General features: G+C 36.5%; 1 protein-coding gene across 4 annotated transcripts in view; it reads left to right on the top strand.

Moving 5' to 3' along the window:
• Nucleotides 1–247: 247 nt before the first annotated feature.
• LOC143257355 (uncharacterized) overlaps nt 248–26685 on the top strand; it is a 46245-nt gene continuing 19807 nt past the window's right edge. The window contains exons 1-2 of one of the 4 annotated variants that reach the window (XM_076515897.1): nt 248–567; nt 23986–24048. In XM_076515897.1, the coding sequence (XP_076372012.1) occupies nt 481–567; nt 23986–24048 (150 nt within the window). In that variant the 5' untranslated portion in view covers nt 248–480. The remainder of the gene's footprint in view (nt 568–23985; nt 24049–26685) is intronic. The other 3 variants (XM_076515898.1, XM_076515899.1, XM_076515900.1) reach the window with 3 other exon arrangements.

Consider the following 26685-nt stretch of genomic DNA (forward strand, 5'->3'; position numbering starts at 1 on the left):
TAATTTATGTTTTCAACCTTCCGGTAGATGTCACCCCAAACAAAATAGGCGAAAAAACAACATAAGAAATGGAAATAATTATCTTTTCATTATTATTGGTGTTGTTATTAATTGTTATTGTAATAATTTAGTTATTTATCTCACATTAAGCTATTTGAAGTGTTTTATTTTGATTTAAGATTCAACTTAAGATAACTAAACAAATTTATCCCCTCGTTCGCCAATAACCGGAAGAAACATGTGGTCACGCCCATCCGTGCTCTATGAGGAAATCTTTCAGAAGGGTGGAGGGTAGGAGAGATCGGAATTACGTTCACTCGTGGCTTTCTGGGTAGTAGGTCACGTTTGAACAGCTGTCTTCGTAGGCAGTTTAGCAAGAGCCGGAAAGCACGAGTCGAAATTTCACGACGTATCAGAGCTACCTAGCGTCATCTCAAGTAAGGTTTGGAATGGCAGTGTTATCAAACGAGAACTTCTAGAATGACGAGTCAGGAACAACCTAAGTTACCGTCTTATAACAGAGTAATGAAGTGGACTAAAAACCATGTAATTAAATGGTTGATCAGGGTAAGTATTTTGGAAGTTTCTGCTAGGGAAGACAAAAACTTCGTGTTTTGTTTTTTTAAGTGTATCATTCTTATTATAAATTGCTCTTGGATTTGTTCTATATTACTGTCTTAAACCTCTTCCAAAGTTACATGACGGCTATCTGCGCTAGCCGTCCCTAACTTAACAGCGAAAGAGAAGCTCGCTGCCAACACTTGGGCTTCTCTTTTATCAACGAATAGTGAGATTAGACAGTCACGTTACAATGACCCATGGTTGAAAGGACGAGCGTGTTTGATGGTATAGGAATTCGATCCCGTGACCCACAAGTTACGAGTCAAGCGCCATAACGACCTGGCTATGTGGGCTACACTCTTGAAGGTCTTACGGAATTAGTTATAAGTTTTGTTAAACGTTTTCTTTACTTCTATATAATTTCTAGCCTCACTTTGATTTTTAGATATCCTTTATTTGTAGTTACGTGGATCTCACGTAAACAGTATTTTTGTTGTTGGTTTTCAATTACGTCGATGAAACCAAACAAAAAGTATTAAGTTGTAGATTGTGAGAACTTTATGAGTGGTTCAATTTGCTCCTTTCTCAACTTATATAAGTATTCAGTTCGGTTCGTATCTTTCGAAGTAAAACTCATCACATGTTTAAAGTTCATGCTGCAACATTACATCATGCTCTCTTTGACGACCTTGACAATAACGTTACCATTCAGTTTCCATTGAAAAAGCGCCATCCTAAGGCTATCACGTACAAAGCATTCTACTCTCCCCTACAGCTTTCTATAGCCCATCTACTGAACAATAACGACAGCACAAAGTGTCTGTTTCAACAAACCGATCACACGTAAATCGATAGATGCGTTCAGCGACTTTACCAGTATGTCTTCGTATGGAATAGCATATATGCCCATTTCTTTCTCCAATTCCTCGATGTATGCGATGGTTTAACAAAGATGTATGATGCCTGAGTGTCTTTGTCGTGGAAGCAGAAGAATATGGATCACTTTGGGGTACCAGATCCACCCAGAAAGAGACTTGAAATAAATCTTATTCCAGCAGGGGTAAGCGAAGTGAGGCGTTTTGTAACAAATGGCTTGTGTCACTCTTACAGACGGAAATCCATCGTGAATGTGTTGTGTACCATTGCATGAGACACGTAGACACGTTTTATCACTGATCTTCGCGTCTGTAAATTCTCATTCTGGATGGATCTGGTACCCCAAAGTGATCCATATTCTTCTGCTTCCCAATTCCACTAAGTATAAGGGATATTAACGTCTTGAAATTCTAAATTCCCAATCTATACACATCTTTATAATCCGAGTTGTGGTATATTTTGTGTCAGAGAGGACTGTCACATAACCTTCATAGAATAATATCAAACTATAGTTCTGATATATTCCTTTCTATACACATTCACAATTAATTTAGTTTAGCGCGTTAGCCCTCTTTACACTACAAGTATATATATCCAATGTCTGCCTCAGAAACCTTCTTTACTCCACGAATAAAATTTAACAGAGCACTGCTTCTCTTATATTCCTTTCTGAATTAGAATAAAATTAACAAGACTCGTGTTATTTTACTTTATTTATATCGTGTTTATTTAACACACGGCAATCTTAGTGCATCTATATAAATATAACAGTACTGTCTGTTGCATGCCCATGTAACTAATTATCTATATAAATATAACAGTACTGTCTGTTGCATGCCCATGTAACTAATTATCTATATAAATATAACAGTACTGTCTGTTGCATGCCCATGTAACTACTTATCTATATAAATGTAACAGTACAGTCTGTTGTGTGTCCATGTAACAACTTATCTATGTAAATGTAACAATACTGTCTGTCGTATGTCCATGTAACTACTTATCTGTGTAAATGTAACAGTACAATCTGTTGTATTTGCATGTAACTACTTCGCAGGATGTGGATGGATCGTCACCAAAATTTATATGGTGTTTCATTAAGTCTATAATGATGGGATACATAAATATTTTCGTTTTGTGGGATTTCTTTTGGGGGGGGGGGTTGAGTTTTTATCACTACTTCATCACCTGTTGATGGACCTTAACCAAATTTCAAATTTGGTAAGAATGTTCATCTCGTTCCTGGGGAGATACAAATGTGCGGTTTTACATTTTATGTGTTGCAGTTTTTATAGGCACTTTTACGAATTTTTATATTTTACAGTTAAATATAAGGGAAGTAACTTTTCATGTTTTAAGACAACATTCATTAATCATGAATTTTCGTGACTTCAGTCCAGGGGACCAATACCCTACTGGTTAGTAATATATTAAACTCTCAGTACTGACCGCACATCAACATTCATGACATTTCTTTTATTAATTTCACAAATTATACCTTTTGTTAAAAGAAACCTAGAAAAAAGCGGGAAAGAAGGCATAACAATAAATTTATATACATTAATTATTAATAGTAGTGAATATTACCTTAAATAATAATTCGTTCATATTTATGATTCGAAAGTTTACGTTTCATCCTCCTTGGTGGGTATGCAAGATAACCAAGATTGAAATACTTAACTAGATGTAGGTTTAGTGTGATGACAGCAATGTTTTTTTTCATACGTTAGTACTAATTAGGCTTAGTGTAGTGGCGTAAATTACACATTCCTTTATATATCAGCGCTAATCGCGCTTATTTCATAACAGACAATGTATATTCTTTCAGTGTCAGCACTAATTAGGCTTAGTGTAGTGGCGTAAATTATATATTCCTTCATATATCAACGCTAATCGCGCTTAGTTCATAACAGACGATTTATATTCCTTCACGTGTCAGCACGAATTAGGCTTAGTTTCGTCACAAAAAAAAACTATTTTATTTTACTTCTAAGTAAGTTATTCAATCTTTAATTTAAAATATGAGAATTTTATTCTTTCTGTTATTTGCCTAGTATATTTGGCAAGTCAAGGCATAGTGTAGAAAAATATAAACTTTACGTGACATATAAATACTAGAAACAAAACAAAGCATGTGACAGCTTTCCGCCACCTAGTTTCAGCCTATTTTTTAACATAATCTTAAAATGTACACAATTTACAACAATAATTCTAGGTAATCAGTTACTGCTAAAAACGGTAATACTGCATTGTTATAGACCGCTTACGGCTGTGTCTATATAAATATAACAACACTGTCTGTTGTCTATTCTTGTAACTACTTCGCAGGATTTGGATAGATCTTCATCAAATTTGGTATGATGGCTCATTGGATCCATGACGATCAACAAATAAAAATATTGTTTGTTTTGAAGTTCGCGCAAAGCTACACGAGGGCTATCTGTGCTAGCCGTTCCTAATTTAGCAGTGTAAGACTAGAGGGAAGGCAGCTAGTCATCACTACCCACCGTCAACTCTTGGGCTACTCTTTTACCAACGAATAGTGGGATTGATCGTCATATTATAACGTCCCCACGGCTGAAAGGGCGAGAATGTTTGGTGTGACCCTCAGATTACGAATCGAGTGTCTTATCCACCTGACTATGCCGGGCCAAATACAAATAAAAAATAGCTAACATGCACTAAAATAATGCGTAATACATTGTGTTAAAAATTATATTAAACTCCAAATTATTGAATATCCTAAGAAAGACCTTGAAATATACACTTGAGTGCCTTTACTTACCTATTTAAGTTAACATTTTTTAAGAAATACTTTACTTTATAAAAAGTGGATTAACATAAACAGGTTAAACATTTTGCGTATTTCAATTTTTATGGGCGTTTTTTTTACGATTACATGTAAGAGAACTGACTTTTCAGGTCCTAAGATAACCTTTCTTTAATTAAGTGGTCCGGCATGTCCATGTGGTTAAAGCACTCGACTCGTAATCGAATGGTCGCGGGTTCGAATCCCCGACACACCAAATATGCTCGCCCTTTCAGCCATGGGGGCGTTATAATATTACGATCAATCCCACCATTCGTTGGTAAAAGAGTAGCCCAAGAGTTGGCGATGGGTGGTGTCGTCTAGCTGCCTTCCCTCTATTCTTAGACTGCCAAATTAGGGACGGTTAGCGCATATAGCCGTCGAATAGCTTTGCGTGAAATTCAATATAAACCTTTCTTTAATTAAGAATTTACGTAAATTCCGTCCAGGGTACCTGGTACTCCAGCTAGTAGTAAATACGTGTATATATTAACTGTTAGAGATAGCACAACAAAAAGCTGTAAACATCTCGTTATTGTCGAAAGGATATTAAATAACTCCATTGAAGACGATTAATAAATTCGCCTATTGTTGAAGATAATTTCTGCTCGTATTCGTAAAACAAAACAGAAATGGACTTTAAGGATCAAATAACGATGGCTACCTCCTTTTGTAAAAATGACAACCAATACTATGAAAGGGAAGAGGCCCCCTAACGGTAAATTTACGGACGTAATGGTATAACCCCGCGTTCGATTCCAGTGGGGGGACAGGGCACGTATAGCCTAAAGCAAACAATAAAAATCACGTGATTTTTTTTTTCTTGTAGTTATTTTATTACGATTAACAAGGCGACACAATATATTATTTATGTTCTGTCTGCCGCGATTAGCTGTCAGTCACCTGGTGACCAGTGTTGTAGTTTTCGAAATGGAAAAAATATGGTTCATGACACAAAGAAAAACCAAAAGAAGATAAGTTATTGTATCGCGTCAAATGCATTTGATATTCATTATCTTTATTCTATTTGGGAAGGTTTGTAATTGTATGCCCCTAGGAGAGGAAAATCGAATTAATTATTTCTATTGTTGTTTGTCGTCCCATCCAGTAAGAGACTTAACGGCTCAGTAACCGGGCAGCCAATGCCGGCTTCTATGTGTTAGGACTAGTTATTCTGTGTTCGAGTCCGTTTATGAGGCCGTTACATATATCTTTGTATATCTTGAGAGGGAAAGAGGGCGAATGTTTAGAATTATCTGTAGCAGACTTGTTTTTTCTAGAGCAGTAACGAATATATTGTTAAAGATATATAACTTGTTCCAAACCAACCAGTTAGTTAACCAGAAGGGCATTCACCTGCCCGAGAACCAGGTCACTACGTCTAAATAGGTGAAACTAATCTTATTTTTCAATGGGGAAGGGTTTCATTTTCTTTCTACACTCGCTCGGTTTCTGTCTCCTCTATCAACAATAAACTTCTTTTTTCAACGAAGGTTTCTGAACTTTAGCTAGTTACCTCGCAACGAAACACCAATCATTCGATGATATTTTCCTATGTAACATTATGGCGGTAATTTGGTAATGATTCTTGCTTTGTTTGTAAACTTCTTTTATATTTAAAAAAAACAAACTTTTTTAGCCCTTCACTCCTTTTCGACAACTGGAGGCTGAAGTCTGATATTTATATGCCAGTTCGCAGCGTACAGACAGGCGGAGGAAGACAAAAAGTTGTTCCTTCGTTACCCCCAGTCCTCGCGACTTCAGTTGTAATAGAAAAAAAATTCTGACCCCGCTTTCAAGCTGGTTTGATTAAAAAAGAACAATCTGACCCTGTTATCGGGCTGGTTTGAAAAAAATCTGCCCTCGTTTTCGAGCTGGTCTGATTGAGGGCTGAAAGTTGGGCTTAGTCCAGATTTTAGTGCGTCATATTTTCTTTGTTTCTACATTTATCTGGTGGTTTTAAAATGGCGTACATTTTAGATGATACTTACAAGCCAGCCCAGTATTATTTATGAAAAGTAAAACAAGTTATTAGTGCTTGAGTTACATAAGGAAACTTTATTTGTTGCTTACAAACACTCGCACAATATCGGCTTCGCTAATTTGATTGCATAAGTTTAATTTTTCAATGTTACTTCCAACACCTGATATTGACAAGTTTTGAAAGTTACTCCAACATCACCAGGACATGTTCATGTCATAGAAAGCACTTGGGCGTTTTATGCGTACAAAGGGACCAAAATATGTACAGTGTTAAAATGTAGAGTGTTTTGTCGTACACAATTACATCAACCCGTTATAAGCAACTATTTGGATTCTTGACGACCAGAAACCCACTTGAAATAAAAATATATCTCAGAACGACTAGGAAGGTCGAAACATTGTTCTCTCCTTATCAGTAAAAGTGTTAATACCCATACCAGCCGTTCTGAAATATATAACTATCCGGATTGCCTCGTCGTACGGCTGGAAAGAATTTAATCGTACAAAAGCGACGATATATGTAAACGCGTATTAATTCGTCATTTCGTCATCATGGTGTTTATTTACCCCACCCCTGTCCCATATTGGCATCATTCTTTCATTGGACTTTTTTGTTTGTTTGTTTCTACACAGATTGAGAAACTATCATTCTTCACTCACGCATGTTCCTCTGTGGGACAGCGGTCAAGACAGCAAATAGCTCTGTGTGGGTTTACTTTGTAATAAACAAACACTCGGGCATTGTGCGTAACTTGTCACGTGTATGTTTGACCAAATAACGATATTTAACCTTTGTCCTTGTAGTAAAGAGACGGTCTAAATAAGGAGTGCGTAAGAAATCATACCGACTTCAGTTCTAAACATGAGGAAGGATGGTTACTGTTGTGACGAAACTAGGGTGTTCCACCTTTTCCAAGGCTTGGCCCCAAAACTGTATGGAGTACCATCCTGTCTTGAGCAAGTTGGTGATATCCGTTGGTGCTCTGTTCATAATCAAATGTTGAGAAGGAAAAGAAAGGAAGTAAACAATGGTGCTAAAAAACTGTCACTGACTTCCAGAACTCCTTCGACTTTCTCAGACCACTTCTTCAGCCCTTCTGGTTGCTGTTTCTGAACGCTAGAATCCGAGGTTCGATGATTCCCAACCGTGGGCAGTACGCAAATAGTTCGTTGTGTAGCTTTACGCTAGAAAAAAACCAATCCAGAGTGGTTCTAAAAAAATAAAATCTACATTTAAAATGGTTATACTATCAAATGTTATAACCATATAACACTAGATGGTCACAAAGAAGTAAATAATGTGGTTCAGTGTTCCAAAGTCACTGTACACCACACACCCAAATCCTTCGGGATGTTGTAGTTTTTAAACTTACCGTTGAGTCACCGAGGAACAGTTGGAAGATGTTGTGGTTTTCTAAACTTACCGTTAAGTCTTGAGTCACCAGAGGACAGTTGAAGAACATTGTTGTTTTCTAAACCTACTCTTGAGTCACCAGAGGACAGTTGAAGAATATTCTTGTTTTCTAAACCTACCTTTGAGTCACCAGAGTACAGTTGAAGAATATTCTTGTTTTCTAAACTTACTCTTGAGTCACCAGAGTACAGTTGAAGAATATTCTTGTTTTCTAAACTTACTCTTGAGTCACCAGAGGACAATTGAAGAATATTATTGTTTTCTAAACTTACTCTTGAGTCACTGGGGAACAGATGAAGAATATTGTTGTTTTCTAAACCTACTTGTTTTCTAAACCTACCTTTGAGTCACTGGGGGACAGTTGAAAAGTATTCTTGTTTTCTAAACCTACTCTTGAGTCACCAGAGGACAGTTGAAGAATATTCTTGTTTTCCAAACTTGCTCTTGAGTCACCAGGGGACAGTTGAAGAGTATTCTTGTTTTCCAAACTTACTCTTGAGTCACCAGGGAACAGTTGGAAGATGTTGTGGTTTTCCAAACTTACTCTTGAGTCACCAGGGGACAGTTGAAGAGTATTCTTGTTTTCCAAACTTACTCTTGAGTCACCAGGGAACAGTTGGAAGATGTTGTGGTTTTCTAAACTTACCATTGAGTCACCAGAGGACAATTGAAGAACATTATTGTTTTCTAAACTTACTGTTGAGTTACCGATGGACAGTTGGAAGATTTTTTGGTTTTCTAAGTTTAAAGTGTGTGAATGTGGGGGGTACTGCCCTACCCCTTCTCTCACACATCTTCTGAATGTGGAAGCTGATTTAGTAAGCCAAACTTTATTTTATATGTTCTATTCAATTTTACTTTTGAATTACAGGAATAGTCCCAATGATTGTCGTAATTTAAACGTAAACTGTTCTGTTTTTCCAACCGCAGGTTTGATGCATTTTCCACGCCTACTGTTCTATTTTATTACAATATGTTTTATACATTTTTCACCCCAATTGTTCCATTTTGTTACAATGTTTTATACATTTTTCACACCAATTTCTCTTTTTATTACAATATGTTTTATACATTTTTCACCCCAATTGTTCCATTTTGTTACAATGTTTTATACATTTTTCACACCAATTTCTCTTTTTTATTACAATATGTTTTATACATTTTTCAAACCAATTGCTCTATTTTATTACAATGTTTTATACATTTTTCACACTAACTATTCTATTTTATTACAATAGTTTTTATACATTTTTCACGGCAACTGTTCTATTTGATTACAATAAGTTTTATATGTTTTTCACGGCAACTGTTCTATTTGATTACAATAGGTTTTATACGTTTTTCACACCAACTGTTCTATTTGATTACAATAGGTTTTATACGTTTTTCACACCAATTGTTCTATTTTATTACAACAGGTTTTATACATTTGTCACGCTCACTGTCCTATTCTCCTACAACGAGAGATGAGTTTTTCCACACCAGCTGCTTTTTTGGTCCCGTTATTTGTTTTCCCAACTTCACGTACACTTACGTTCTGTGTTTGTTTTCTATTAATAGTACTCATCCTATCAACCTGCTCGCCCTTTCAACCCTCGGTACGTTATAACGTGCGGTGAATCTCACTCTTCGTTAGTAAAAGAGTAGCCCAATAGCAGGCGATGGATAGTTGGTTCTTCATTGCGAAATTATGGAAGGCTAGCGCAGATAGTCCTCTTATAGCTTCGCGCGAAATTCAAGAAACAAACAAACAAAAACTACTTTCAAAAATGGTTTGTAATGTATGTCTGTATGTCTGAAATGTTGCCAGTAACCTGTGTAAAATGCAAGAGTGTGTTTTTGTTGTTCTTGTTGTTGTTTTGATGATATAAGAAATATATTTGTGTCAACAAAAGTGTTTACCATTAATTCAGTCAAACCTTTGACAACAGTTATTTGTATATAAAGTTTACCCCTAAAGTCAAGCCATAGATCGAACACAAAATCGTATGTTGTTAGGTAGAAAAACTAAAGCTATTAAGACAATAGAAAAGTTATAAGAACACCCTCGTTACTGTACCCATACATCGTTAACTTGGGCGGGCACGTTTCCTGTGCACGAGCATACATGTATCAGCTAATACGTGTAGTTCTATGTATCACGTGCAGTTGCTCCTCACCTCAGCTTAGATAGGTTATTTCTGACTAAACACTCCACTTATTTAACTTCAGACTGTACGTGAACAAGACTTATTGGGACGGTTGTCTCCTCTTGGCTTTAGGTTTATTTGGTGTCGTAATGAGCCAATTCTACGAACTAACGAGTGAAAACAAGGAAGAATATATAATAATGTATCAACCACATTACATCTGCTATATCCACTAACGACGAGACTTATCGCACAATACCAATCACTCATATAATTAGTATTTCATTTCATGGAAGTAGGAGCTGAAACACTCTAAACTTGTGTAAGTTTACTGATTGACATCCTGGTGAAGGTTTTGTTTACATAGTAAATAAAACACTGTTTTCTGTATATCTTTATTTGTCTAGCTGCATATCTATCTATCTGTCTGTTTATAACATTACTCATGACTTTATATTTCTCGATATATCTGTTCCAGTTGTAGATCTTTCAGTATATCTGTGTAAAAATATATCTTTCTGCTGATGTGACTATCCGTATATCTTTTTTATTCTTATATACCTGTGTAGCTCTATATTTTTGGACTATCTATCTTTCTGTTTCTGAAATGTATATTCCTCCATATTTGTTTATTCGAAATGGTTCAGTAATTAGTGCATTTTAATGCCTTGAATACGTTATAAAAGAAACAGTCAAAGCCCTTATGCGGTCTGATAAGAGTAACCAAATATTTTGGCGACGGTTGATGTTGATTGGCTGTCTTCTCTGTAGTCTATCACTCAAACTTAAGGTCGAAAGCGGAGATAACTCTCTCGTTGCTTTATCTGTTAATCTTTCTGTCTATTAGTCTCTGTTTATTTGTTTATACTTTTGTGCATTTTTATTTCTGACTCAGTGTATTTGTATGTAATTTTTCTCTCTATCTGTCAGTCTATATGTTTCTATATTTGTTATTTGTCTACCTATATGCCACTGCCAACATTTGTCAATGTAATTTCATTATCCATCCTCTTGGAATCTACCAGTATTTTTCCCATCATTCATAGTTATTTTGATATATCAATCAAGTAAATTAACGACAGGATTTTAACCTTTCTCTCGTGATAGGACAATTTTAAAATACACGTACGTTCTCTGCGCGTGCGCTTTTTTATGTTGCTGCCGCGAACACATGAACTTTTAACTCTGTCCCTCTTGACCTTACAGTGTCTGAAACGCAGGCGTGTTTTTGGTAACAAAATAAATATTAACATAACTAAATGTTCGCAAATTCAAACACATGCGCATAATTGTTAATGTAACGTGTTCAGATATATCAAAATAAATACCCTTTAGGATTGAACGTGGGTTCAACGCGGAGCAAATCCAGTGTATGTGGTCTTTAAATTACCGTTATACCATACTGCACTATATTCACTTTCTAGCTTCCTGGGCCAGCAGTTTCCAACGGCCAGACAGCGCTGTTGTTTGTAAACAATCCGTTGTAGCGGCAGCGAGCGAAATGTTTCTGTAACCATGGTAACATAAATCTACCAATGATTCAGCTTAAAACTTTGTAACTCTAGAATGTTTAATCTCAAGCGTTGTTCGAGTGTATGAACTGTCCGTCTGTTTAATATTTAAAAAAAAAAACTAAAAAAATATAATTAAAATCTTTGGAGATTTAGGTTTAAAGTTGAGACTTGCGGAAGAAAATAACATTTCCGGCTGGGACGGACAATATCAGCCCACGGGTGGATAATTTAGGAAGAACAAGGGCTCAACTCTACCAGCCTCTACCAAACGTAAAAACGGGTCTTAGTTCGAAGTCCTGTCGGTTGTGTCACTAAAATCTACTTTTAACCAATTAGGACACAACAGTTAGCTAAGGAGAATCATTAACATTTCCGACATCAGAACTAAAACTAGATAAAACTTAGTTTATTGAATATACACCAATTTTCTTCAAGCCTAAGGTCTTCTCTGTGTAGAGTAGGTGTAAATATAGTCTGACTCACGACTTAAGTCAAATTACTCAGTGTTGACGCAGGTCATCGAGACTGGGAAGCTAGCTAGCTGTTCGTGCAGGAGCGGAAGTAGTTTGTTTACAACAGGAAGTGCAATTTTACCCACTAAAATTCTCGTGTCACGTGTCATATATCGCTCAGATGTTGTTGTTTTTTATAGAATCTGGGTTATTTGAAAAAAGATACTGCAATATAAAGTAACAAATTGAAGAAACAGAAACCGCTTTTTCACATGCCTAATTTTTCTAACCTAAGTAAACGTTTTAACTTTTCAGTTAGGGTTAGAAACTGAAACTGTTACAGGACTGTGGTGGTTTATTGGCAGGTTGTATTCTAGTCTGTTTGCTGTAGTAACCCTTGCGAGTAACGTATATCTGAAATATCTCTAATCAGTTTCATCTATTTCGAGAGCTGCTAGATTACCCATGTAGGAATTATTTATCTTCTGTCAAGTAGCAGTTGTCATATCATTGTTTTTGTTTGTTTGTTTTTGAATTTCGCACAAAGCTACTCGAGGGCTATCTGTGCTAGCCGTCCCTAATTTAGTAGTGTAAGACAAGAGGGAAGGCAGCTAGTCATCACCACCCACCGCTAACTCTTGGGCTACTCTTTTACCAACGAAAAGTGGGATTGACCGTAACATTATAACGCCCCCACGGCTGGGAGGACGAGCATATTTGGCGCGACTCGGGCGCGAACCCGCGACCCTCAGATTACGAAGCGCACGCCTTAACGCGCTAGGCCATGCCGGGCTCTTGTCATATCAACCGGTGACTTACTGAAAATAAACCATTAAAACACTCGGTTGAAGCACAACATAATGGCGGTAAATATGAGCACCTTCCTTCCTCAGGGAAGATCAGTTGTTCTGGGAACCAGGTTATAAAAAAATTAGTATATCTGATGGCAGTTGTCGTAGAAACCCGAATATTTCGAAACTCTAGCTTTGATAGTTGCCCAAGCAACCAGAATATTTTGAAATTAGTTTAATAGTAGTTTCTAAAGTATTTGAAACGCTATGTGTAACGGTAATTTTCATAGTAACCAAGGTTTATCGCATGAACAGTTGTCATGGAAATTGCATTATTAAAAGTTACCATATTCCCAAACATTATCTTTAATAGTTGTCATAATGACCACACGGAGATGGAAAAGTTCTGTTTTACCCCTACTTGATAACGTCATATCACAAAAACACTTGTTGCTAATTATCCACAATTAGGGTAGTCAAGATTACAACTTGTATTTTTCTTAATCTTTTAAAACGGTTAAACCGGAATTCAAAACGATATTACTGGAGAAGAAAACAATGTAAACCCATTATCAACACTTATTTATAGCAACACGAGTTGCTTTTTAAACGAACAATGAAGAGGGCACCACAGAAGTCCCAATGGCCGTGCCAGTTTTCTGAATGTATACAGTTTCTCTGTATACCATTCAAAGCTGAATTGTTTTACATCGAAAGCTAGTGTTTGAGTTCGTGATTATCACGTGTTACAACCCTTATTTTGAATTTCGCGCTAAGCTACACGAGGGCTACCTGCGCTAACCGTCCCTAATTTAGCAGTGTAAGACTAGAGGGAAGGCTGTCAGCCATCAACCACCCACCGCCAACTCTTGGGCTACTCTTTTACCAATGAATAGTGAGATTGGCTGTAACATTATAACGCCTCCACGACTGAAAGGGCGAGCATGGTTGGTGTGACGGGGATTCGAACTCGCGACCCTCAGATTACTAGTCGAGTGCCTTATTCACCTGGCCATGCCGGACCTGTTACAACCCTATCGTATGGGTGTGCAAATCTACACTTTGTGAACTTATGGTAGCTGTTTTTTGTTATTGTTGGAGTGTACCTCTTTTTGTGCAGTCACCCGTTGTGACATTTTAGATGGTTTAATTAATAGAGGGCTTTCTGGGAACTCGTAAGACTAAAAACTGGATTTCGATACCCGTGTTTAGCACAGCACACTGCTATGTGCCTAAAAGTAAACAAAGCGGTCAGTAAAAGTTGAGATCGAAATACTTTATTTTATTGCAGTTGATATGTGGATTTAGGCCTAACCAAACTCTCCCAGATTGCCGGAATCACGGGAGACATGATTACTCCCTGAAATATCACCAGTATTGAGGGTTACCAAATCATGAACCAACCAACTTAATATAATAACTTGTAAACTTGTGTTTTATACGAACTGGATTCGAGTCTGTGTCGTTCCACAAAGTATTTCCTACACATTAAGCTGTGGGTGCAGTATAAGACTGGCAGTTAGTCCTTTGGATGGTAGATGGTAAGATGGTGTCTACCGACTGCTTTCCTTCTGGTCAGTGGTTAAAAGTTAGAGACTACAGATGATAGTTTTAACAGCCTTCAATAATAATAAAAAGACACAAAGTCTTCGAGTGCAACTAGATTTAAAAATAATTTAAATTAGCTGTATTAATAACAAGGTTCTTTTTTGGTTCACATTTCTTTAGGTTGGTTTACAATCTGGTCAAGGTCGATCAGAAACTGGCCAGCCACGCGGAGCTCCTTTAACGGAGAAATACCAAGGTTATGACATTTACGTGTAAAACACTAGCTTGAAGGTCACTAAAAAACACAATGAACTTGTGACGTTTCGAGATAGTTAAAAATAATCGACTAGAACTAGAATAAAATAACTCAAGCGAAAGTTGGCTGTTTTAGGTGGCTTATGGTCAAGAAATATAGGTCAACTCGTACGGAACTTTACTGTTCGTGGCAACGGCTTCATGTAATATTACTATAATTCCAAGTTGTTCCTAAGAGCACTGCCTTCGGTGTCCATATCGAAACCCCACAATGTAGGATTTCTGCGAGGTTGATGGTATCTTTTGAACAAGTTAGGAGCTTTAAAAACTGGTTTGGTGTAGAACGTGGTTATTATTATTGTAATATTAACTGGAAACTTTCCACAAATCACTTTTCTTGCTTGTATTTTTCTTCTTTCGACGATTGTAGATTAGTACCTAACACCAACGTTCAGCATAATACAATGCTACCTTTCTATTTATAATCACATTTTACAGTTAAGTGTGCTAACGACTAGGAGAGAGAAGAAACAGATAGTTGTAATAGGAAATGTTTTCATGAATTCTAAAAGTGATTATTGACTGTTGGGAGCCGGAGAATTGGTAAAAAAGCTGTTCAGTCTTCTCAATGTTCCTATAATTTGTTATTAAAGACAAACGTTTTCTATTATTCCACTTTTTTCAAAGACAGAGACTTCTTCGCCAGTTGTCAAACAAACATACACCTTTTGAAAGCGTTAGGGTCATAAGATTTTGTGTCTGTGTTTGAATTCATTTTTTTGTTTCAAACCAACGTGTTTTAGTAGCCTCGTGTAGTTATCATTTTTATATACAAAACAAAACATGTTATATCTTCCCATTTCATAATACTCTTCTCTGACACTTAATATTGTCAAGATAATAGAACGTTTTCATGTTTTTTTTCTTTAATTTTAATAATTTTTATTCACCCAAAAAAACAGTTGTCATAATTCGTCATCAACTTTGTTTCTGAAAATTAATAGTACATTATTAACCGAAAGAACGAAAATCTCGACCGTGGTTCAAGCCAATAACACAATGTAACACAAATTTTGTTTCTGGATAGTATGTGTTATTACTTAATTACTTGTGTCGTAAAAGTACAGAAAATGGTCATTATTCACTTCAAACTTTGCTTTTGTGACCTGGATAATGAAATTTAGAATTTAACCTATTTTCTATGTAAAAACGGGCAAATTTGCACATTTTCATTTACATAAGGTCTGAATAAAACAACATATGAATCAAGTATTTAAGTACATGTATTTATGCAAAAGTTATACAAAAATGTTTAGAAGTGAGTAGTTTTTTGAGATTTGCGACTGTAATGTAAATCACTTTCACCTATCAGCCCCCAAATATAGTCTCCCATCATGTTTTCATTATACGCTCCCAGGTCACAAAAGCAAAGTTTGAAGAGAAAAATAAGCCTTTTCCATTTACTTTAGGTGTAAGCAATTGGGAAATAACACTTTCTGTCCAGGAACAAGAAAAAGTAAAAATTTTGTTACATAGTGTAATTCCTCTTCTATATTAATTTATTTTGAAAATTCTAACAATCAGGTTAGTTCCTGAAACAAAATAAGAAAACTAGAAACTTGTCTGGTATTAAATCTGCTCCCAGTCGAATCTTTATAAGAACACAAGTAGGTCACAGAATCGGTAACACTTAGGTGACACTAATATATTTCCACCAGTGTAAGTACAAAAACGTGATAAACCACATTTAACTTACGTTACTTGTTTAATTGAAATAACATGTAATTAGACGTTTTTCTAAATACTATACATTGCTTGTTTGTCGTGACTTGGAAACTCTTTGATAAACAAACTCCTATTATGAGAATAAAATAAGAGACTTTTTCTTTCGAATTTATCTAATTGTGTCACCACGAGTGCTCGGTACTTTCAGAATGCATTAGCACAGATGGCAGTAATTGTATGGCAAATACGTCTTTGTTTCTGATCGGCAGGACACGGTGTTTCTTGATCGAACGTCACTTGTTTGTTAAGCACATTAAGAACTAACGTCTCTACAACCATGTTATTAAGAACTAAAGGTCACTGACGTCTTTACAACCATTTTATTAAGTACTAAAGGTCACTGACGTCTCTACAACCATGTTATTAAGAACTAAAGATTACTGACGTCTCTACAACCATGTTATTAAGAACTAAAGGTCACTGACGTCTCTTCAACCATGTTATTACGTACCAAAGGTCACTGACGTCTCTTCAACCATGTTATTAAGTACCAAAGGCCACTCACATTTCTACAGTCATGCAAATATCACTAGCTTTAAGTTCATATTAAGTATAATTCGAAATCACTGTTACATTAACTATGGTAAATAAAAGTCAAGTAGATTTCACTAATGTACCCAATACTTTATTGAATTTAAATGAATTTAAACCACATACGTGGCTAGAATTATGCTTTTTAGGAGGTCATCGTCACTTACTTTTTGTAAGTAAATATGCTATTTTGGGATCAAGGTCACCAACTTTAATAGAGTTGTTATGCTCTGGGGTCAGGTTCGTATTTTATATGGATAAATGCTATTCGGAGGTTAAAGCCACTTTTTTTTTAGCATCGGATCATTTCGGAGTCAAGAGCACTTGCTTTAGTGCAATTATGGTGCTATGGTGTCAAAGTCACATTTTGTAATGGATAGATTTCATTTAGAGTTCAGAATCCATTGCTTTACTATGATCATATGGAGTTAAAGTCACTTAGTTTATAAGAATCATGGTCTTTTCAAGTCAAGACCACTTGCTGTTTTGAGGACATTATTACGTACTTTACTAAAACAATGGAACTTGAAAGTCAAATTCTATTGCAAGGAAGCGTTATCTGGTGGTGTTAAATACATGTATTCTCCACAATGTTCAACGAAAGAAAGGGAAATGGAGTTGAAACCTACCAATTTTTATTTTAGAGGCGAAAAGAACTCTTATTTATTTAAAATAAACAAAAACGATGAAATCATGTCACTTGTCTTTGTGTTTCTGGTATTTACTTAAGTTGATAGAAAACAGAGGAAGCACCATGGTGAAGTAATTTTTGATGACAAGAAACCAACTTGAAATACAAATGCATCTCAGAACAGCTGGTATGGGCATTAACACTTATACTGATAAGCAGAGAGCAACGTTTCGACCTTCCTAGAGCATCTTTATGTTAAGAACCTTTTCTTAACCTGTAGATGACCTAGGAAGGTCGAAACGTTGCTCTTCGCTTATCAGTATAAGTGTTAATACCCATATCAGCCGTTCTGAGTACAAAAGAAACACTAGTTGATAATTTATTAATCTGTGTTTCAAAAAAGTGTGTTAAGTTTTTAACAAATAGGAGGTATCAGTGCAATAGACTTCTAAGTTGTAACAATTCACCAGTGTTTGTTTTGTTTTTTGTCTAATTTCGCACAAAGCTACTCGAGGGCTATCTGTGCTAACCGTCCCTAATTTAGCAGTGTAAGACTAGAGGGAAGGCAGCTAGTCATCACTACCCACCGCCAACTCTTGGTCGTCACATTATAACGCCCCAACGGCTGAAAGGGCGAGCATGTTTGGCGCTACGGGGATGCGAACCCGTGACCCTCAGATTACGAGTCGCACGCCTTAACATGCTTGGCCATGCCGAGCCATTCACCAGTGAAAGGTACATTTATCACTAACATAGGTCGACTTGTGATTTGTGTAGCATCAGTGAAATAATTTATTACAAAAACTGTATCCGAAATCTATTCATTTAACAGTGTTAAAACTGTGCTATAAATTTCCATAAACGCAATATCAGTATGTAATTGTTGTGATATATTTTAGCAACAAAACATATATGTTTTAATATAGAACTTGTTTGTTTATCTATAAACAAGTTAACAATAAATAACTAATTATCTTGATAATAAACTACCAAATGAACAATAAACAATGTTGTCTTAGTAACAAAACTACCAAGTTAACAAACAACAACAACAAAAATCGTTAACCGTTTTTTTAGAATAGCATATATAGGTTTTACCATTTTATTTGTATGTATTAGTTTCTTGTTGTGTTTCTTTTTGTTTACTATTAAACATGTTTATAAAAATATGCTTTGTATAATATATAGTAACCTTTAACCTTAATGTAAACTATTTGGTGTATGTGTGAAGCACTAGTACAGTAATTTCCTTGTACATCGACAATAACCTGGAACTACTTCAAGTAAGACAAGACCCTAATAGTTAGTTTGATCTTGAGTAAATTACACAAAATAGATATAACTTGTCTAGAAGGTCAACGAAGAAAATGTTTTGTTGTTATTACTGCTATGAGTTTATAAACAGAATAGCTTTTATATATGGGACGTAACGTCTCGTTAGTTTAAACCGAAACTTCGCGGCGTAGTGCCCCTATCGCAACAACCTAGAAATGCAAAAATTTCGCAAGCTCGAAAACCCATCTCATCAAATATGGTCGCTCTTTCAGTCGCAAAGGTGTTATAATATTGCGGTCAATTTCACTATTCGTTGGTAAAAGACTAGCCGAAGAATTGATTATGGTTGGTGATGACTCGCTGCCTTCCCTCTAGTCTTACACTGCTAAATTAGGGACGGCTAGTGCAGGCATCTCTCTTTTAGCTTTTCGCGAAATAAAAAACAACAACAAACGAAACCGAAAACTATTGTTAAACTGAATGAAAATTGATTTTAGAAACAGAATGACGTCACAAGTAAAGAAACTGTGAAGTGTATACAGTACTTCATATATGTATTACGTAAATGAACGGTGTGATGTTTAGGTATAAAATGATAGGCTTAACCCTATATTAAAATCCCGTTCTGAGTCTGATATTCTTACATGAAATTAGTATTTTTTTATGTTGTAACAAAAGTAAAGATGACAAGCTGAACTTTAGTAGTGTCCTCTTGTGACAAAAATTGTAGTTATCTAATAATTTTCATACATTCCTAAAGTGTAGCAAATATTTAAAGAAGTATACATTCTTTTCCTCTATTGCTATTAATTCGATAACGTTGGCTTTAAAAGTCTCGTTGGCGTATACTTTTACCTTGTTATTTATAGCCTGGAGAGAAAAAAACAAACCTAAACCAACACTGCGGTCGTATTCTCTCGTGTAAGCATGCAACATAATTTCCACTCGTAAGTTTTCACAATCAGACACTAAGGTTAAACATTTTTTAAATACTAAACTGGTTTGTTAAAGTCGGTAAGAAGTTTCTCAAGGTTTTCAGAGACAACAATTTGGAACTCACTCGTCTATAAAGCACGAGCTTGTCAAGGATTTATATAGTGTGTTGTAGTTTATGATCGATAGCCAGGTAGACGGCGAGGAAAAGAAAAACATTTAGTAGACAGATACATAAAGCATTCCTGGTTGTAATCGTGTCATGTTATTCGCCTACGGAAAACATTCGTGCCTAAACCGTAAGAAATTAAAGAACCTTTGTTATCGGACCTCGCCTAGATTCGCTGTTTAGATTGTCTAACAGATGGACTTAGGTTTCTTTTTTTTCTCTCCTTGCTGGTGTAGTTACATTCACTTCTATAAGTTAAATCACTAGTAAATCTTCTTTTGTGTAAAATAGCAATAAGTTTTTAAAATTTTGTACAAGATTGTAATTACACTGTAAGATAATATTTACCCTTGAGCGCGGCCCTGGTAGTAGCATGCCAGAATTTATATTGCGAATTGTTACCGATAAGAAAAAATGTTACTAAATTGTAAGAGTTGGCAGGTAGTGGTGTTAACATGTTGCCTTCCCTTTATTTCATTTCGAAATTATAGAGTCTAGAGTAGATTATAAAGAGTTTTTCCTGTGTTTTCTCAGTTTCATAGACTTTCCAACAGACAAGCACAAATAGAGAAAACTTACGATTAAACTTGACAAACAACAAGAATATTTCCAATTCCACCTCTTCAAAGAGTAATTTTCGTAATTTCAAATTATTTGAGATATTTCTGGGGGACCTAAGACTACATGCTGGGTTTGATGACAACTGCCCAGAATTTTGTCATTCATAAACGGACGCAGGATAGGGAAAGTATATACACACATACATACAGGTTCGGAAAGTGTCATGTCTGAACAACTCATCCACCATGTTACTTCTAAGGGGGGTGGAGTATAAGTGTATGTATCAGGTTTGGTGAAAATCAGTTCAGAGACAGAAAGATAGTTTAGTATCTAGCCGACCACTTACGTTTATGGCTGCCCTATTTGCTAGTGTACAAAACAATAATTTCTATTTTTACAACAATGCCTAATTTTATCCCTCGTCAAGTTCATAAATGGCGCTCCGATAAGAACCCCTAAAGTTGGCAACGTATTTAATTGTTTTTTTATTAGTAGTTTCAAGTAAGTGCGTTAATAGTGCTACCGACTGGAGTACAACAACATATTTGTAATTGTATCATTTGTGTTGATTATTCATAATTACAAGTTATTTATCTCACGTTCCAAGAGAAAGCCTTAAGTCAATAAAGATGCTCTCTCCAACATGCCAATGTAGCCAGCTGCTATTTGACGCCACTGTATAACCTGAAGTTCCATTATTCCACAGAAGGAGAAGCATTCCAGATCATAATGGAACCTCCTCTGCTGTGTCGTGTAGAAAATATCTTCCGTGGGATATCCTTATCGTGCCAGTAACGTTGGAAGCCATTAGGATCATACAGGCTAAGCTTTTTCTCATCAGAGAACAAAATCTTCGCTCACTTTTCTACGTCCCATGTTTGATGCTTCTCAGCAAAGTTTAAACGAGCTGTTTCGTAATGTGGCCTTTGAAGACGTTTACGATTTTTAAAGCCTTTCTCTCGTAGATGCCGTCTTATTGTTCTTGAGCTGCATTCTGCGTTCGTAAGAGCCTTAATTTGATTCGGCGATCGGCTGGTATCTTGCCGGACAACCCGTCGAATCCTCCTGCTCAACGCCGGCGAAATTTTCTTAGGCCAACCACTTGAAACTCTCGTTCCGTATCCTTCAGGGTCTTTTAAGAAATTTGCAACAGCAGTTTTACTTCGCCCAATCTCACCAGATACGGCACGTTGAGAGAGACCTTGCTTTTGCAGCTCAACAATTCTGCCACGTTCAAACTCTGTCAACTTTTTAGCCTTTGCTATGTTTTTACCCAATGTAACACAGGGGATGTCAGTGCAAGATGTTGACAATGCTAATGCTTGAACACAAATGACTAAATTTCGTTACGTGATTAGGCTAATTTAAGTGTTCACATTTTCCCTATTAAATGCTAAAAAAGCTTACTGTTATTTTCACTTTTCTTATTTTCACCTTTCGAAGCTCTCAGTGGTTGAGTCTAACAACGCAAAACGCATATATTTTTTATATTCATTGGCCTTAAGATTTTGGCCAGCAGTGTATACTAATTAATAACCTAACATCCATCTGCAACGCCCCTACAATCCGGTAGCCGTTTATACTTTCGTCCCTAAGACATGTGTCCATCAACGGTCACATTCAAACACTCTCTCTTTCTTTACTTGAAGCTGACCTAGGAAGGTCGAACGTTGTTCTCTCATTATCAGTAAAAGTATTAATACCCATACCAGCCGTTCTGAGATACACTATGAATGATCAGTTATTTTTATAAACAAGGACCCAGCATGGTCATTATCTGAGGGTCGCGGGTTCGAATCCCAGTCTCACAAAAAAATGCTCGCCCTTTCAGCCGTGAAGGCGTAATAATGTGACGGTCAATCCTACTATTCGTTAGTAAAAGAGTAGCTCAAGAGTTGGCGGTGGGTGGTGATAACTAACTTCCACCCCTTTAGTCATACATTGCTAAATTAGGGACGACTAGCGCAGAAAGCCCTCGTGTAGCTTTGCGCGAAATTAAAAAAACCAACAAACATTTGTAACGTAACTAACTTTTGTAAACATGCTTTCTGGTACATCACCATATCTTACGGATTAGTATTTTTGGTAACATGAAAGAAGTTCAGGTGTGACGAAACTTTTAAACGGTGTTTATTATATGTTAGGGACTCAAATTATGCAACATTAAGTTATCTGTAATGAAGAACATAAAAATCACACTTGTACTGATATTGATTACTCCAGAGGGCAGGTTAGCACAGTTTAAAAATAACTTCTAAGAATTTCTTTATAAAAGTAACATCTCAGACTTGCTTCACGATAGGGGTCGTCCTATATAACGAACCTCAAAGAAATACACTTAATGTGCTAAAAAAATCCAGTGCCGTTTTATAGATTATCTTGCACGTCATGAAATACGGCAGCTGTTTTATTATTTTAAACGAATAATAGTAGCACTAACACAGCTAATCACACCTGTCGTGTGTTACTTGAATTATGCTAGCATGTACTATCTTATAAATCTTAACTAACAGCTTATTGTCCGTAAAAATGTGTTTTATAAATGTCGTTTTGTACGGTTTTCAAAAAATAGTTTAGGCATATCTTTATCTTGAGATGTAAATATCACGTCCATTATTTTTCTCACTATTAGTTAACACCAAAAATATTGTTACTCTGTGGATATTCGTTATAGAAGTGACAGTCAGCTCTCCCGCATATGATTAACATTAGCTGCAAGAAAAGCGAGCTCTGTCAGCTCTCTGCCTTTTCGTCTGGCCTGCAGTCAAAATTTGGAGAGGTTTGGTTTGAATTTCGCGCAAAGCTACACGAGGGCTACCTGAGCTAGCCGTCCCTAATTTAGCAATGTAAGACTAGAGGGAAGGCAGCTAGTCATCACCAACCACCGCCAACTCTTGGGCTGCTCTTTTACCAACGAATAGTGGAATTGACTGTCACATTATGACACCCTCACGGGTGAAAGTGCGAGCATGTTTGGTGTGACGGAGATTCGAACCCGCGGCCTTCAGTCGAGTGCCTTAACCACCTGGCCATGTCGGGTCGCATATATTGTGCTCCGGACGTCTTGATGAACTCTTGTATTGAGCGAAATGCGTCCTCAGTAGTGATTGTTTGTTTGTTTTGGAATTTCGCACAAAGCTACTCGAGGGCTATCTGTGCTAGCCGTCCCTAATTTAGCAGTGTAAGACTAGAGGGAAGGCAGCTAGTCATCACCACCCACCGCCAACTCTTGGGCTACTCTTTTACCAACGAATAGTGGGATTGCATTATACACCCCCACGGCTGGGAGGGCGAGCATGTTTAGCGCGACGGGGGCGCGAACCCGCGACCCTCGGATTACGAGTCGCACGCCTTACGCGCTAGGCCATGCCGGGCCCCTCAGTAGTGAATGTGGTTGTTATAATGCATTGAAAATATTATTACACACACCTTTTCTTGAAGAATCCCAAGTAACTGGATAAAGAATGTTGTGCTAGAAATATAATAGGTCTAATACTAATGTCTTATAATTATTATAATTATTTAGTTCATTGTACGGATAAGATGAAATAAGGTGGAAAACAAAGGCCCGTGTAATATTTTATCAAAGCTGTCAGATTGAAACGATACATGAACTCTAATTGTGTTATCTAATCCAAGGCCTTAAAATAGACGAGTTCTGTTCATAGCTTTTGCTTAAAATAAATTTATTTAAGAACGTGTATGTATCGTCGAGAGACGTTTTTTCATTAGATAATATTCTAAACTAAAATGTGTTTTCTCGTCCAGGAAGGGTTAGACGACTGCGTCACTTCTTTTCAAAATCGAGACATCGACGGACCCGCTCTTCTGGTGAGTTCAGTTAAAAAATACTTTAAGAAATGCATACTGAAACTATTAATAATTTAAAGCAGATTTTAAATTATACTTTTATCGCCAGATGGTTTCATAAGTTTGTAAAAGTTTGCTAAAAAAAATTAACAGATAATTGTGTCTGAACTAATGATTTTCAGCCGCAGCATAAAGGCTCGTAGCATAACTCCGAGTTATTAGCTCGTGCATGGCCTAGCGGGTAAGGCGTGCGACTCGTAATCCGAGGGTCGCGGGTTCGCGCCCGCGTCGCGCTAAACATGCTCGCCCTCCCACCCGTGGGGGTGTATAATGTGACGGTCAATCCCACTATTCGTTGGTAAAGAGTAGCCCAAGAGTTGGCGGTGGGTGGTGATGACTAGCTGCCTTCCCTCTAGTCTTACACTGCTAAATTAGGGACGGCTAGCACAGATAGCCCTTGAGTAGCTTTGTGCGAAATTCAAAACAAAACAAACAGTTATTAGCTCGTAGCTTCATCTCTTGACCGGTTTGAGATCCAAGTATAGCCGCAACTATCAAGAGTTTCCTCTTGTTTTAATTGTGTATGTTATGCCATTTGTTTGGTAATTAACTTTCGTGTGATTTTTCTTATAGCAAGGCCACATCGGGCTATCTGCTGAGCCCACCGAGGGGAATTGAACCCCTGATTTGAGCGTTTGTAAATCCGTAGACATACCGCTGTACTAGCGGGGGGCAATTAGCTTTCGAAAAGCTGGTTACTGAATCGTTTTTAATATAACTTATTCAGAAAAATAATTGAGTTTTGGTCTATATTTTTAGTTCTGTTAAAAAAACAAAATGAAATAAAATCGTGAATAGTTTTAAAGCGGGCCTTAACAATATTTATTTGTTTATTTTATAGACCCAAAAATAAGTCTGATTTAATTATCACTATTTCAGTAAAACTGGGCATGACAAAATGGTTAGCATGACGGATTGTAAATCCTAAGATTCGTGGATCCGGTCCCGTTGCGTTAAAAACTCGCTCCATATTTTGAATAACCTATACAAGTGGCTGGTAGAGTAGCCCAAGAGGTGGAAGTAGGTGGTGTCACAAGCTGCCTTTTCTCGAGTCAATCAGTTCAAAACTATGGGTGGCTAGCACAAGTATCCCCAGTGAAGCTTTTGAAGAATTTCGAAAATAAATGTTTGTTTTTCTGTTGAGTACAAAGCTACACAATGACAGACGCCCACTGCGGCTATCGAATCTCAAGTGTTAGTGTTATCAGTTCTTAGACATACCACTGATCTAGCCGAGGTCGGAAACAAATATATAATAATGTAATTACTAATTTTCATTTAAAATTCAAAAGTAATTATAACTTATCTAAGTTTTTATGTAATTACATTAAAATTAATGAGAATAATACGTTTAATTTAATAAAAAATGTGTAAGTGAAAAGTTTCACGTATTTAAAAATCCACGCTCATCAACATGACACATGAAAATTAAGATAAGAATTATAATCCACTATTAGTATTAATACGTAAAATTTTTGCCCTCTGGTGATTCAATTATGATTCAAATTACAGCTTACACTCCTGAAGTTTGGTTTCTATACCTGCGGTGGATAGAGCATAGACAGCCTATTGTGGTTAATAACAATTAATGAAGCAAAATCTGTTATGTTATTTGTGTACTTTGAGGTGTCCGTGAGGTGTATTTCGAGCTCTTGTAAAAAAATGTAGAAGCAGTCACGTAATTATCACATTAGTACAGTTGCATCACCCACTGTCCGGATTTTCAGTTAATTGTCATGCAGTATCGTTTACAATAAATGTCCAAGGACTTATGAAGGACCGTTTGAAAAGTTTAAATACCACAGAGTAGAACAGAAGGCCAGAAACTAGTACAATCGTAAAATAAAAAGCTTTCACATTGTCCAACAGATGTCGCTTTCAGACAATTAGATTTTTTTTTTTTTTCAATGTTTGGTTTTGGGTAAATTTTGGAGCGAAAACCTAAAGGGATGGTAATAAATTAATCAACACCACACACCGCTAACTCTTCCGCTACTCTTGACAGATTGAATAGTGGTATTTGACTTTCACTCTTATAATACATCAGGGAACTTCGATTCCACTATTTAGCAAGCTAATCCCTAAGATCTCCTCGGTTGGATGAAACTTATAACTATTTTCCATGATTTCGAAAATACATCTTATTCAGACTCATTACATGAGTGTTTTGTGTTTGTTTGAGATACCGTTTTTCAAGCAAACGGCCTTTGTCGGAAGTTCATAGCATCTTTTCTTGATTGTCCCCTGGTGGAACACCGGTAAGGCTTCGGTTTTTTGTTTGTTTAGAATTAAACACAAAAGTAACACCATGAGCTATCTGTGCTTTGCCCATCACGGGTGTCGAAACCCGGTTTTTAGCGGTGCTAGTGTCAATGGGGGATGCAGGTAAGGCTTCTGATTTACAACAGTAAAATCGGGTGCTCGATTCACCTCAGTGGACACAGTAGATAGCTCGATGTGGCTTTGTTATAAAAAAACACAGACACGTTTTTTGTTTATTTATAACAATAGAAGTCGAAGAGTAGGATAAGAATTATATGGTAATTAATATCTAATCTAAAAAAAATGTAGTTCTTTGCCTATAATTAATCTTAAGAG

Source organism: Tachypleus tridentatus, chromosome 7 (assembly GCF_004210375.1).
Source record: "Tachypleus tridentatus isolate NWPU-2018 chromosome 7, ASM421037v1, whole genome shotgun sequence".
Classification (NCBI taxonomy): Eukaryota; Metazoa; Arthropoda; class Merostomata; order Xiphosura; family Limulidae; genus Tachypleus; species Tachypleus tridentatus.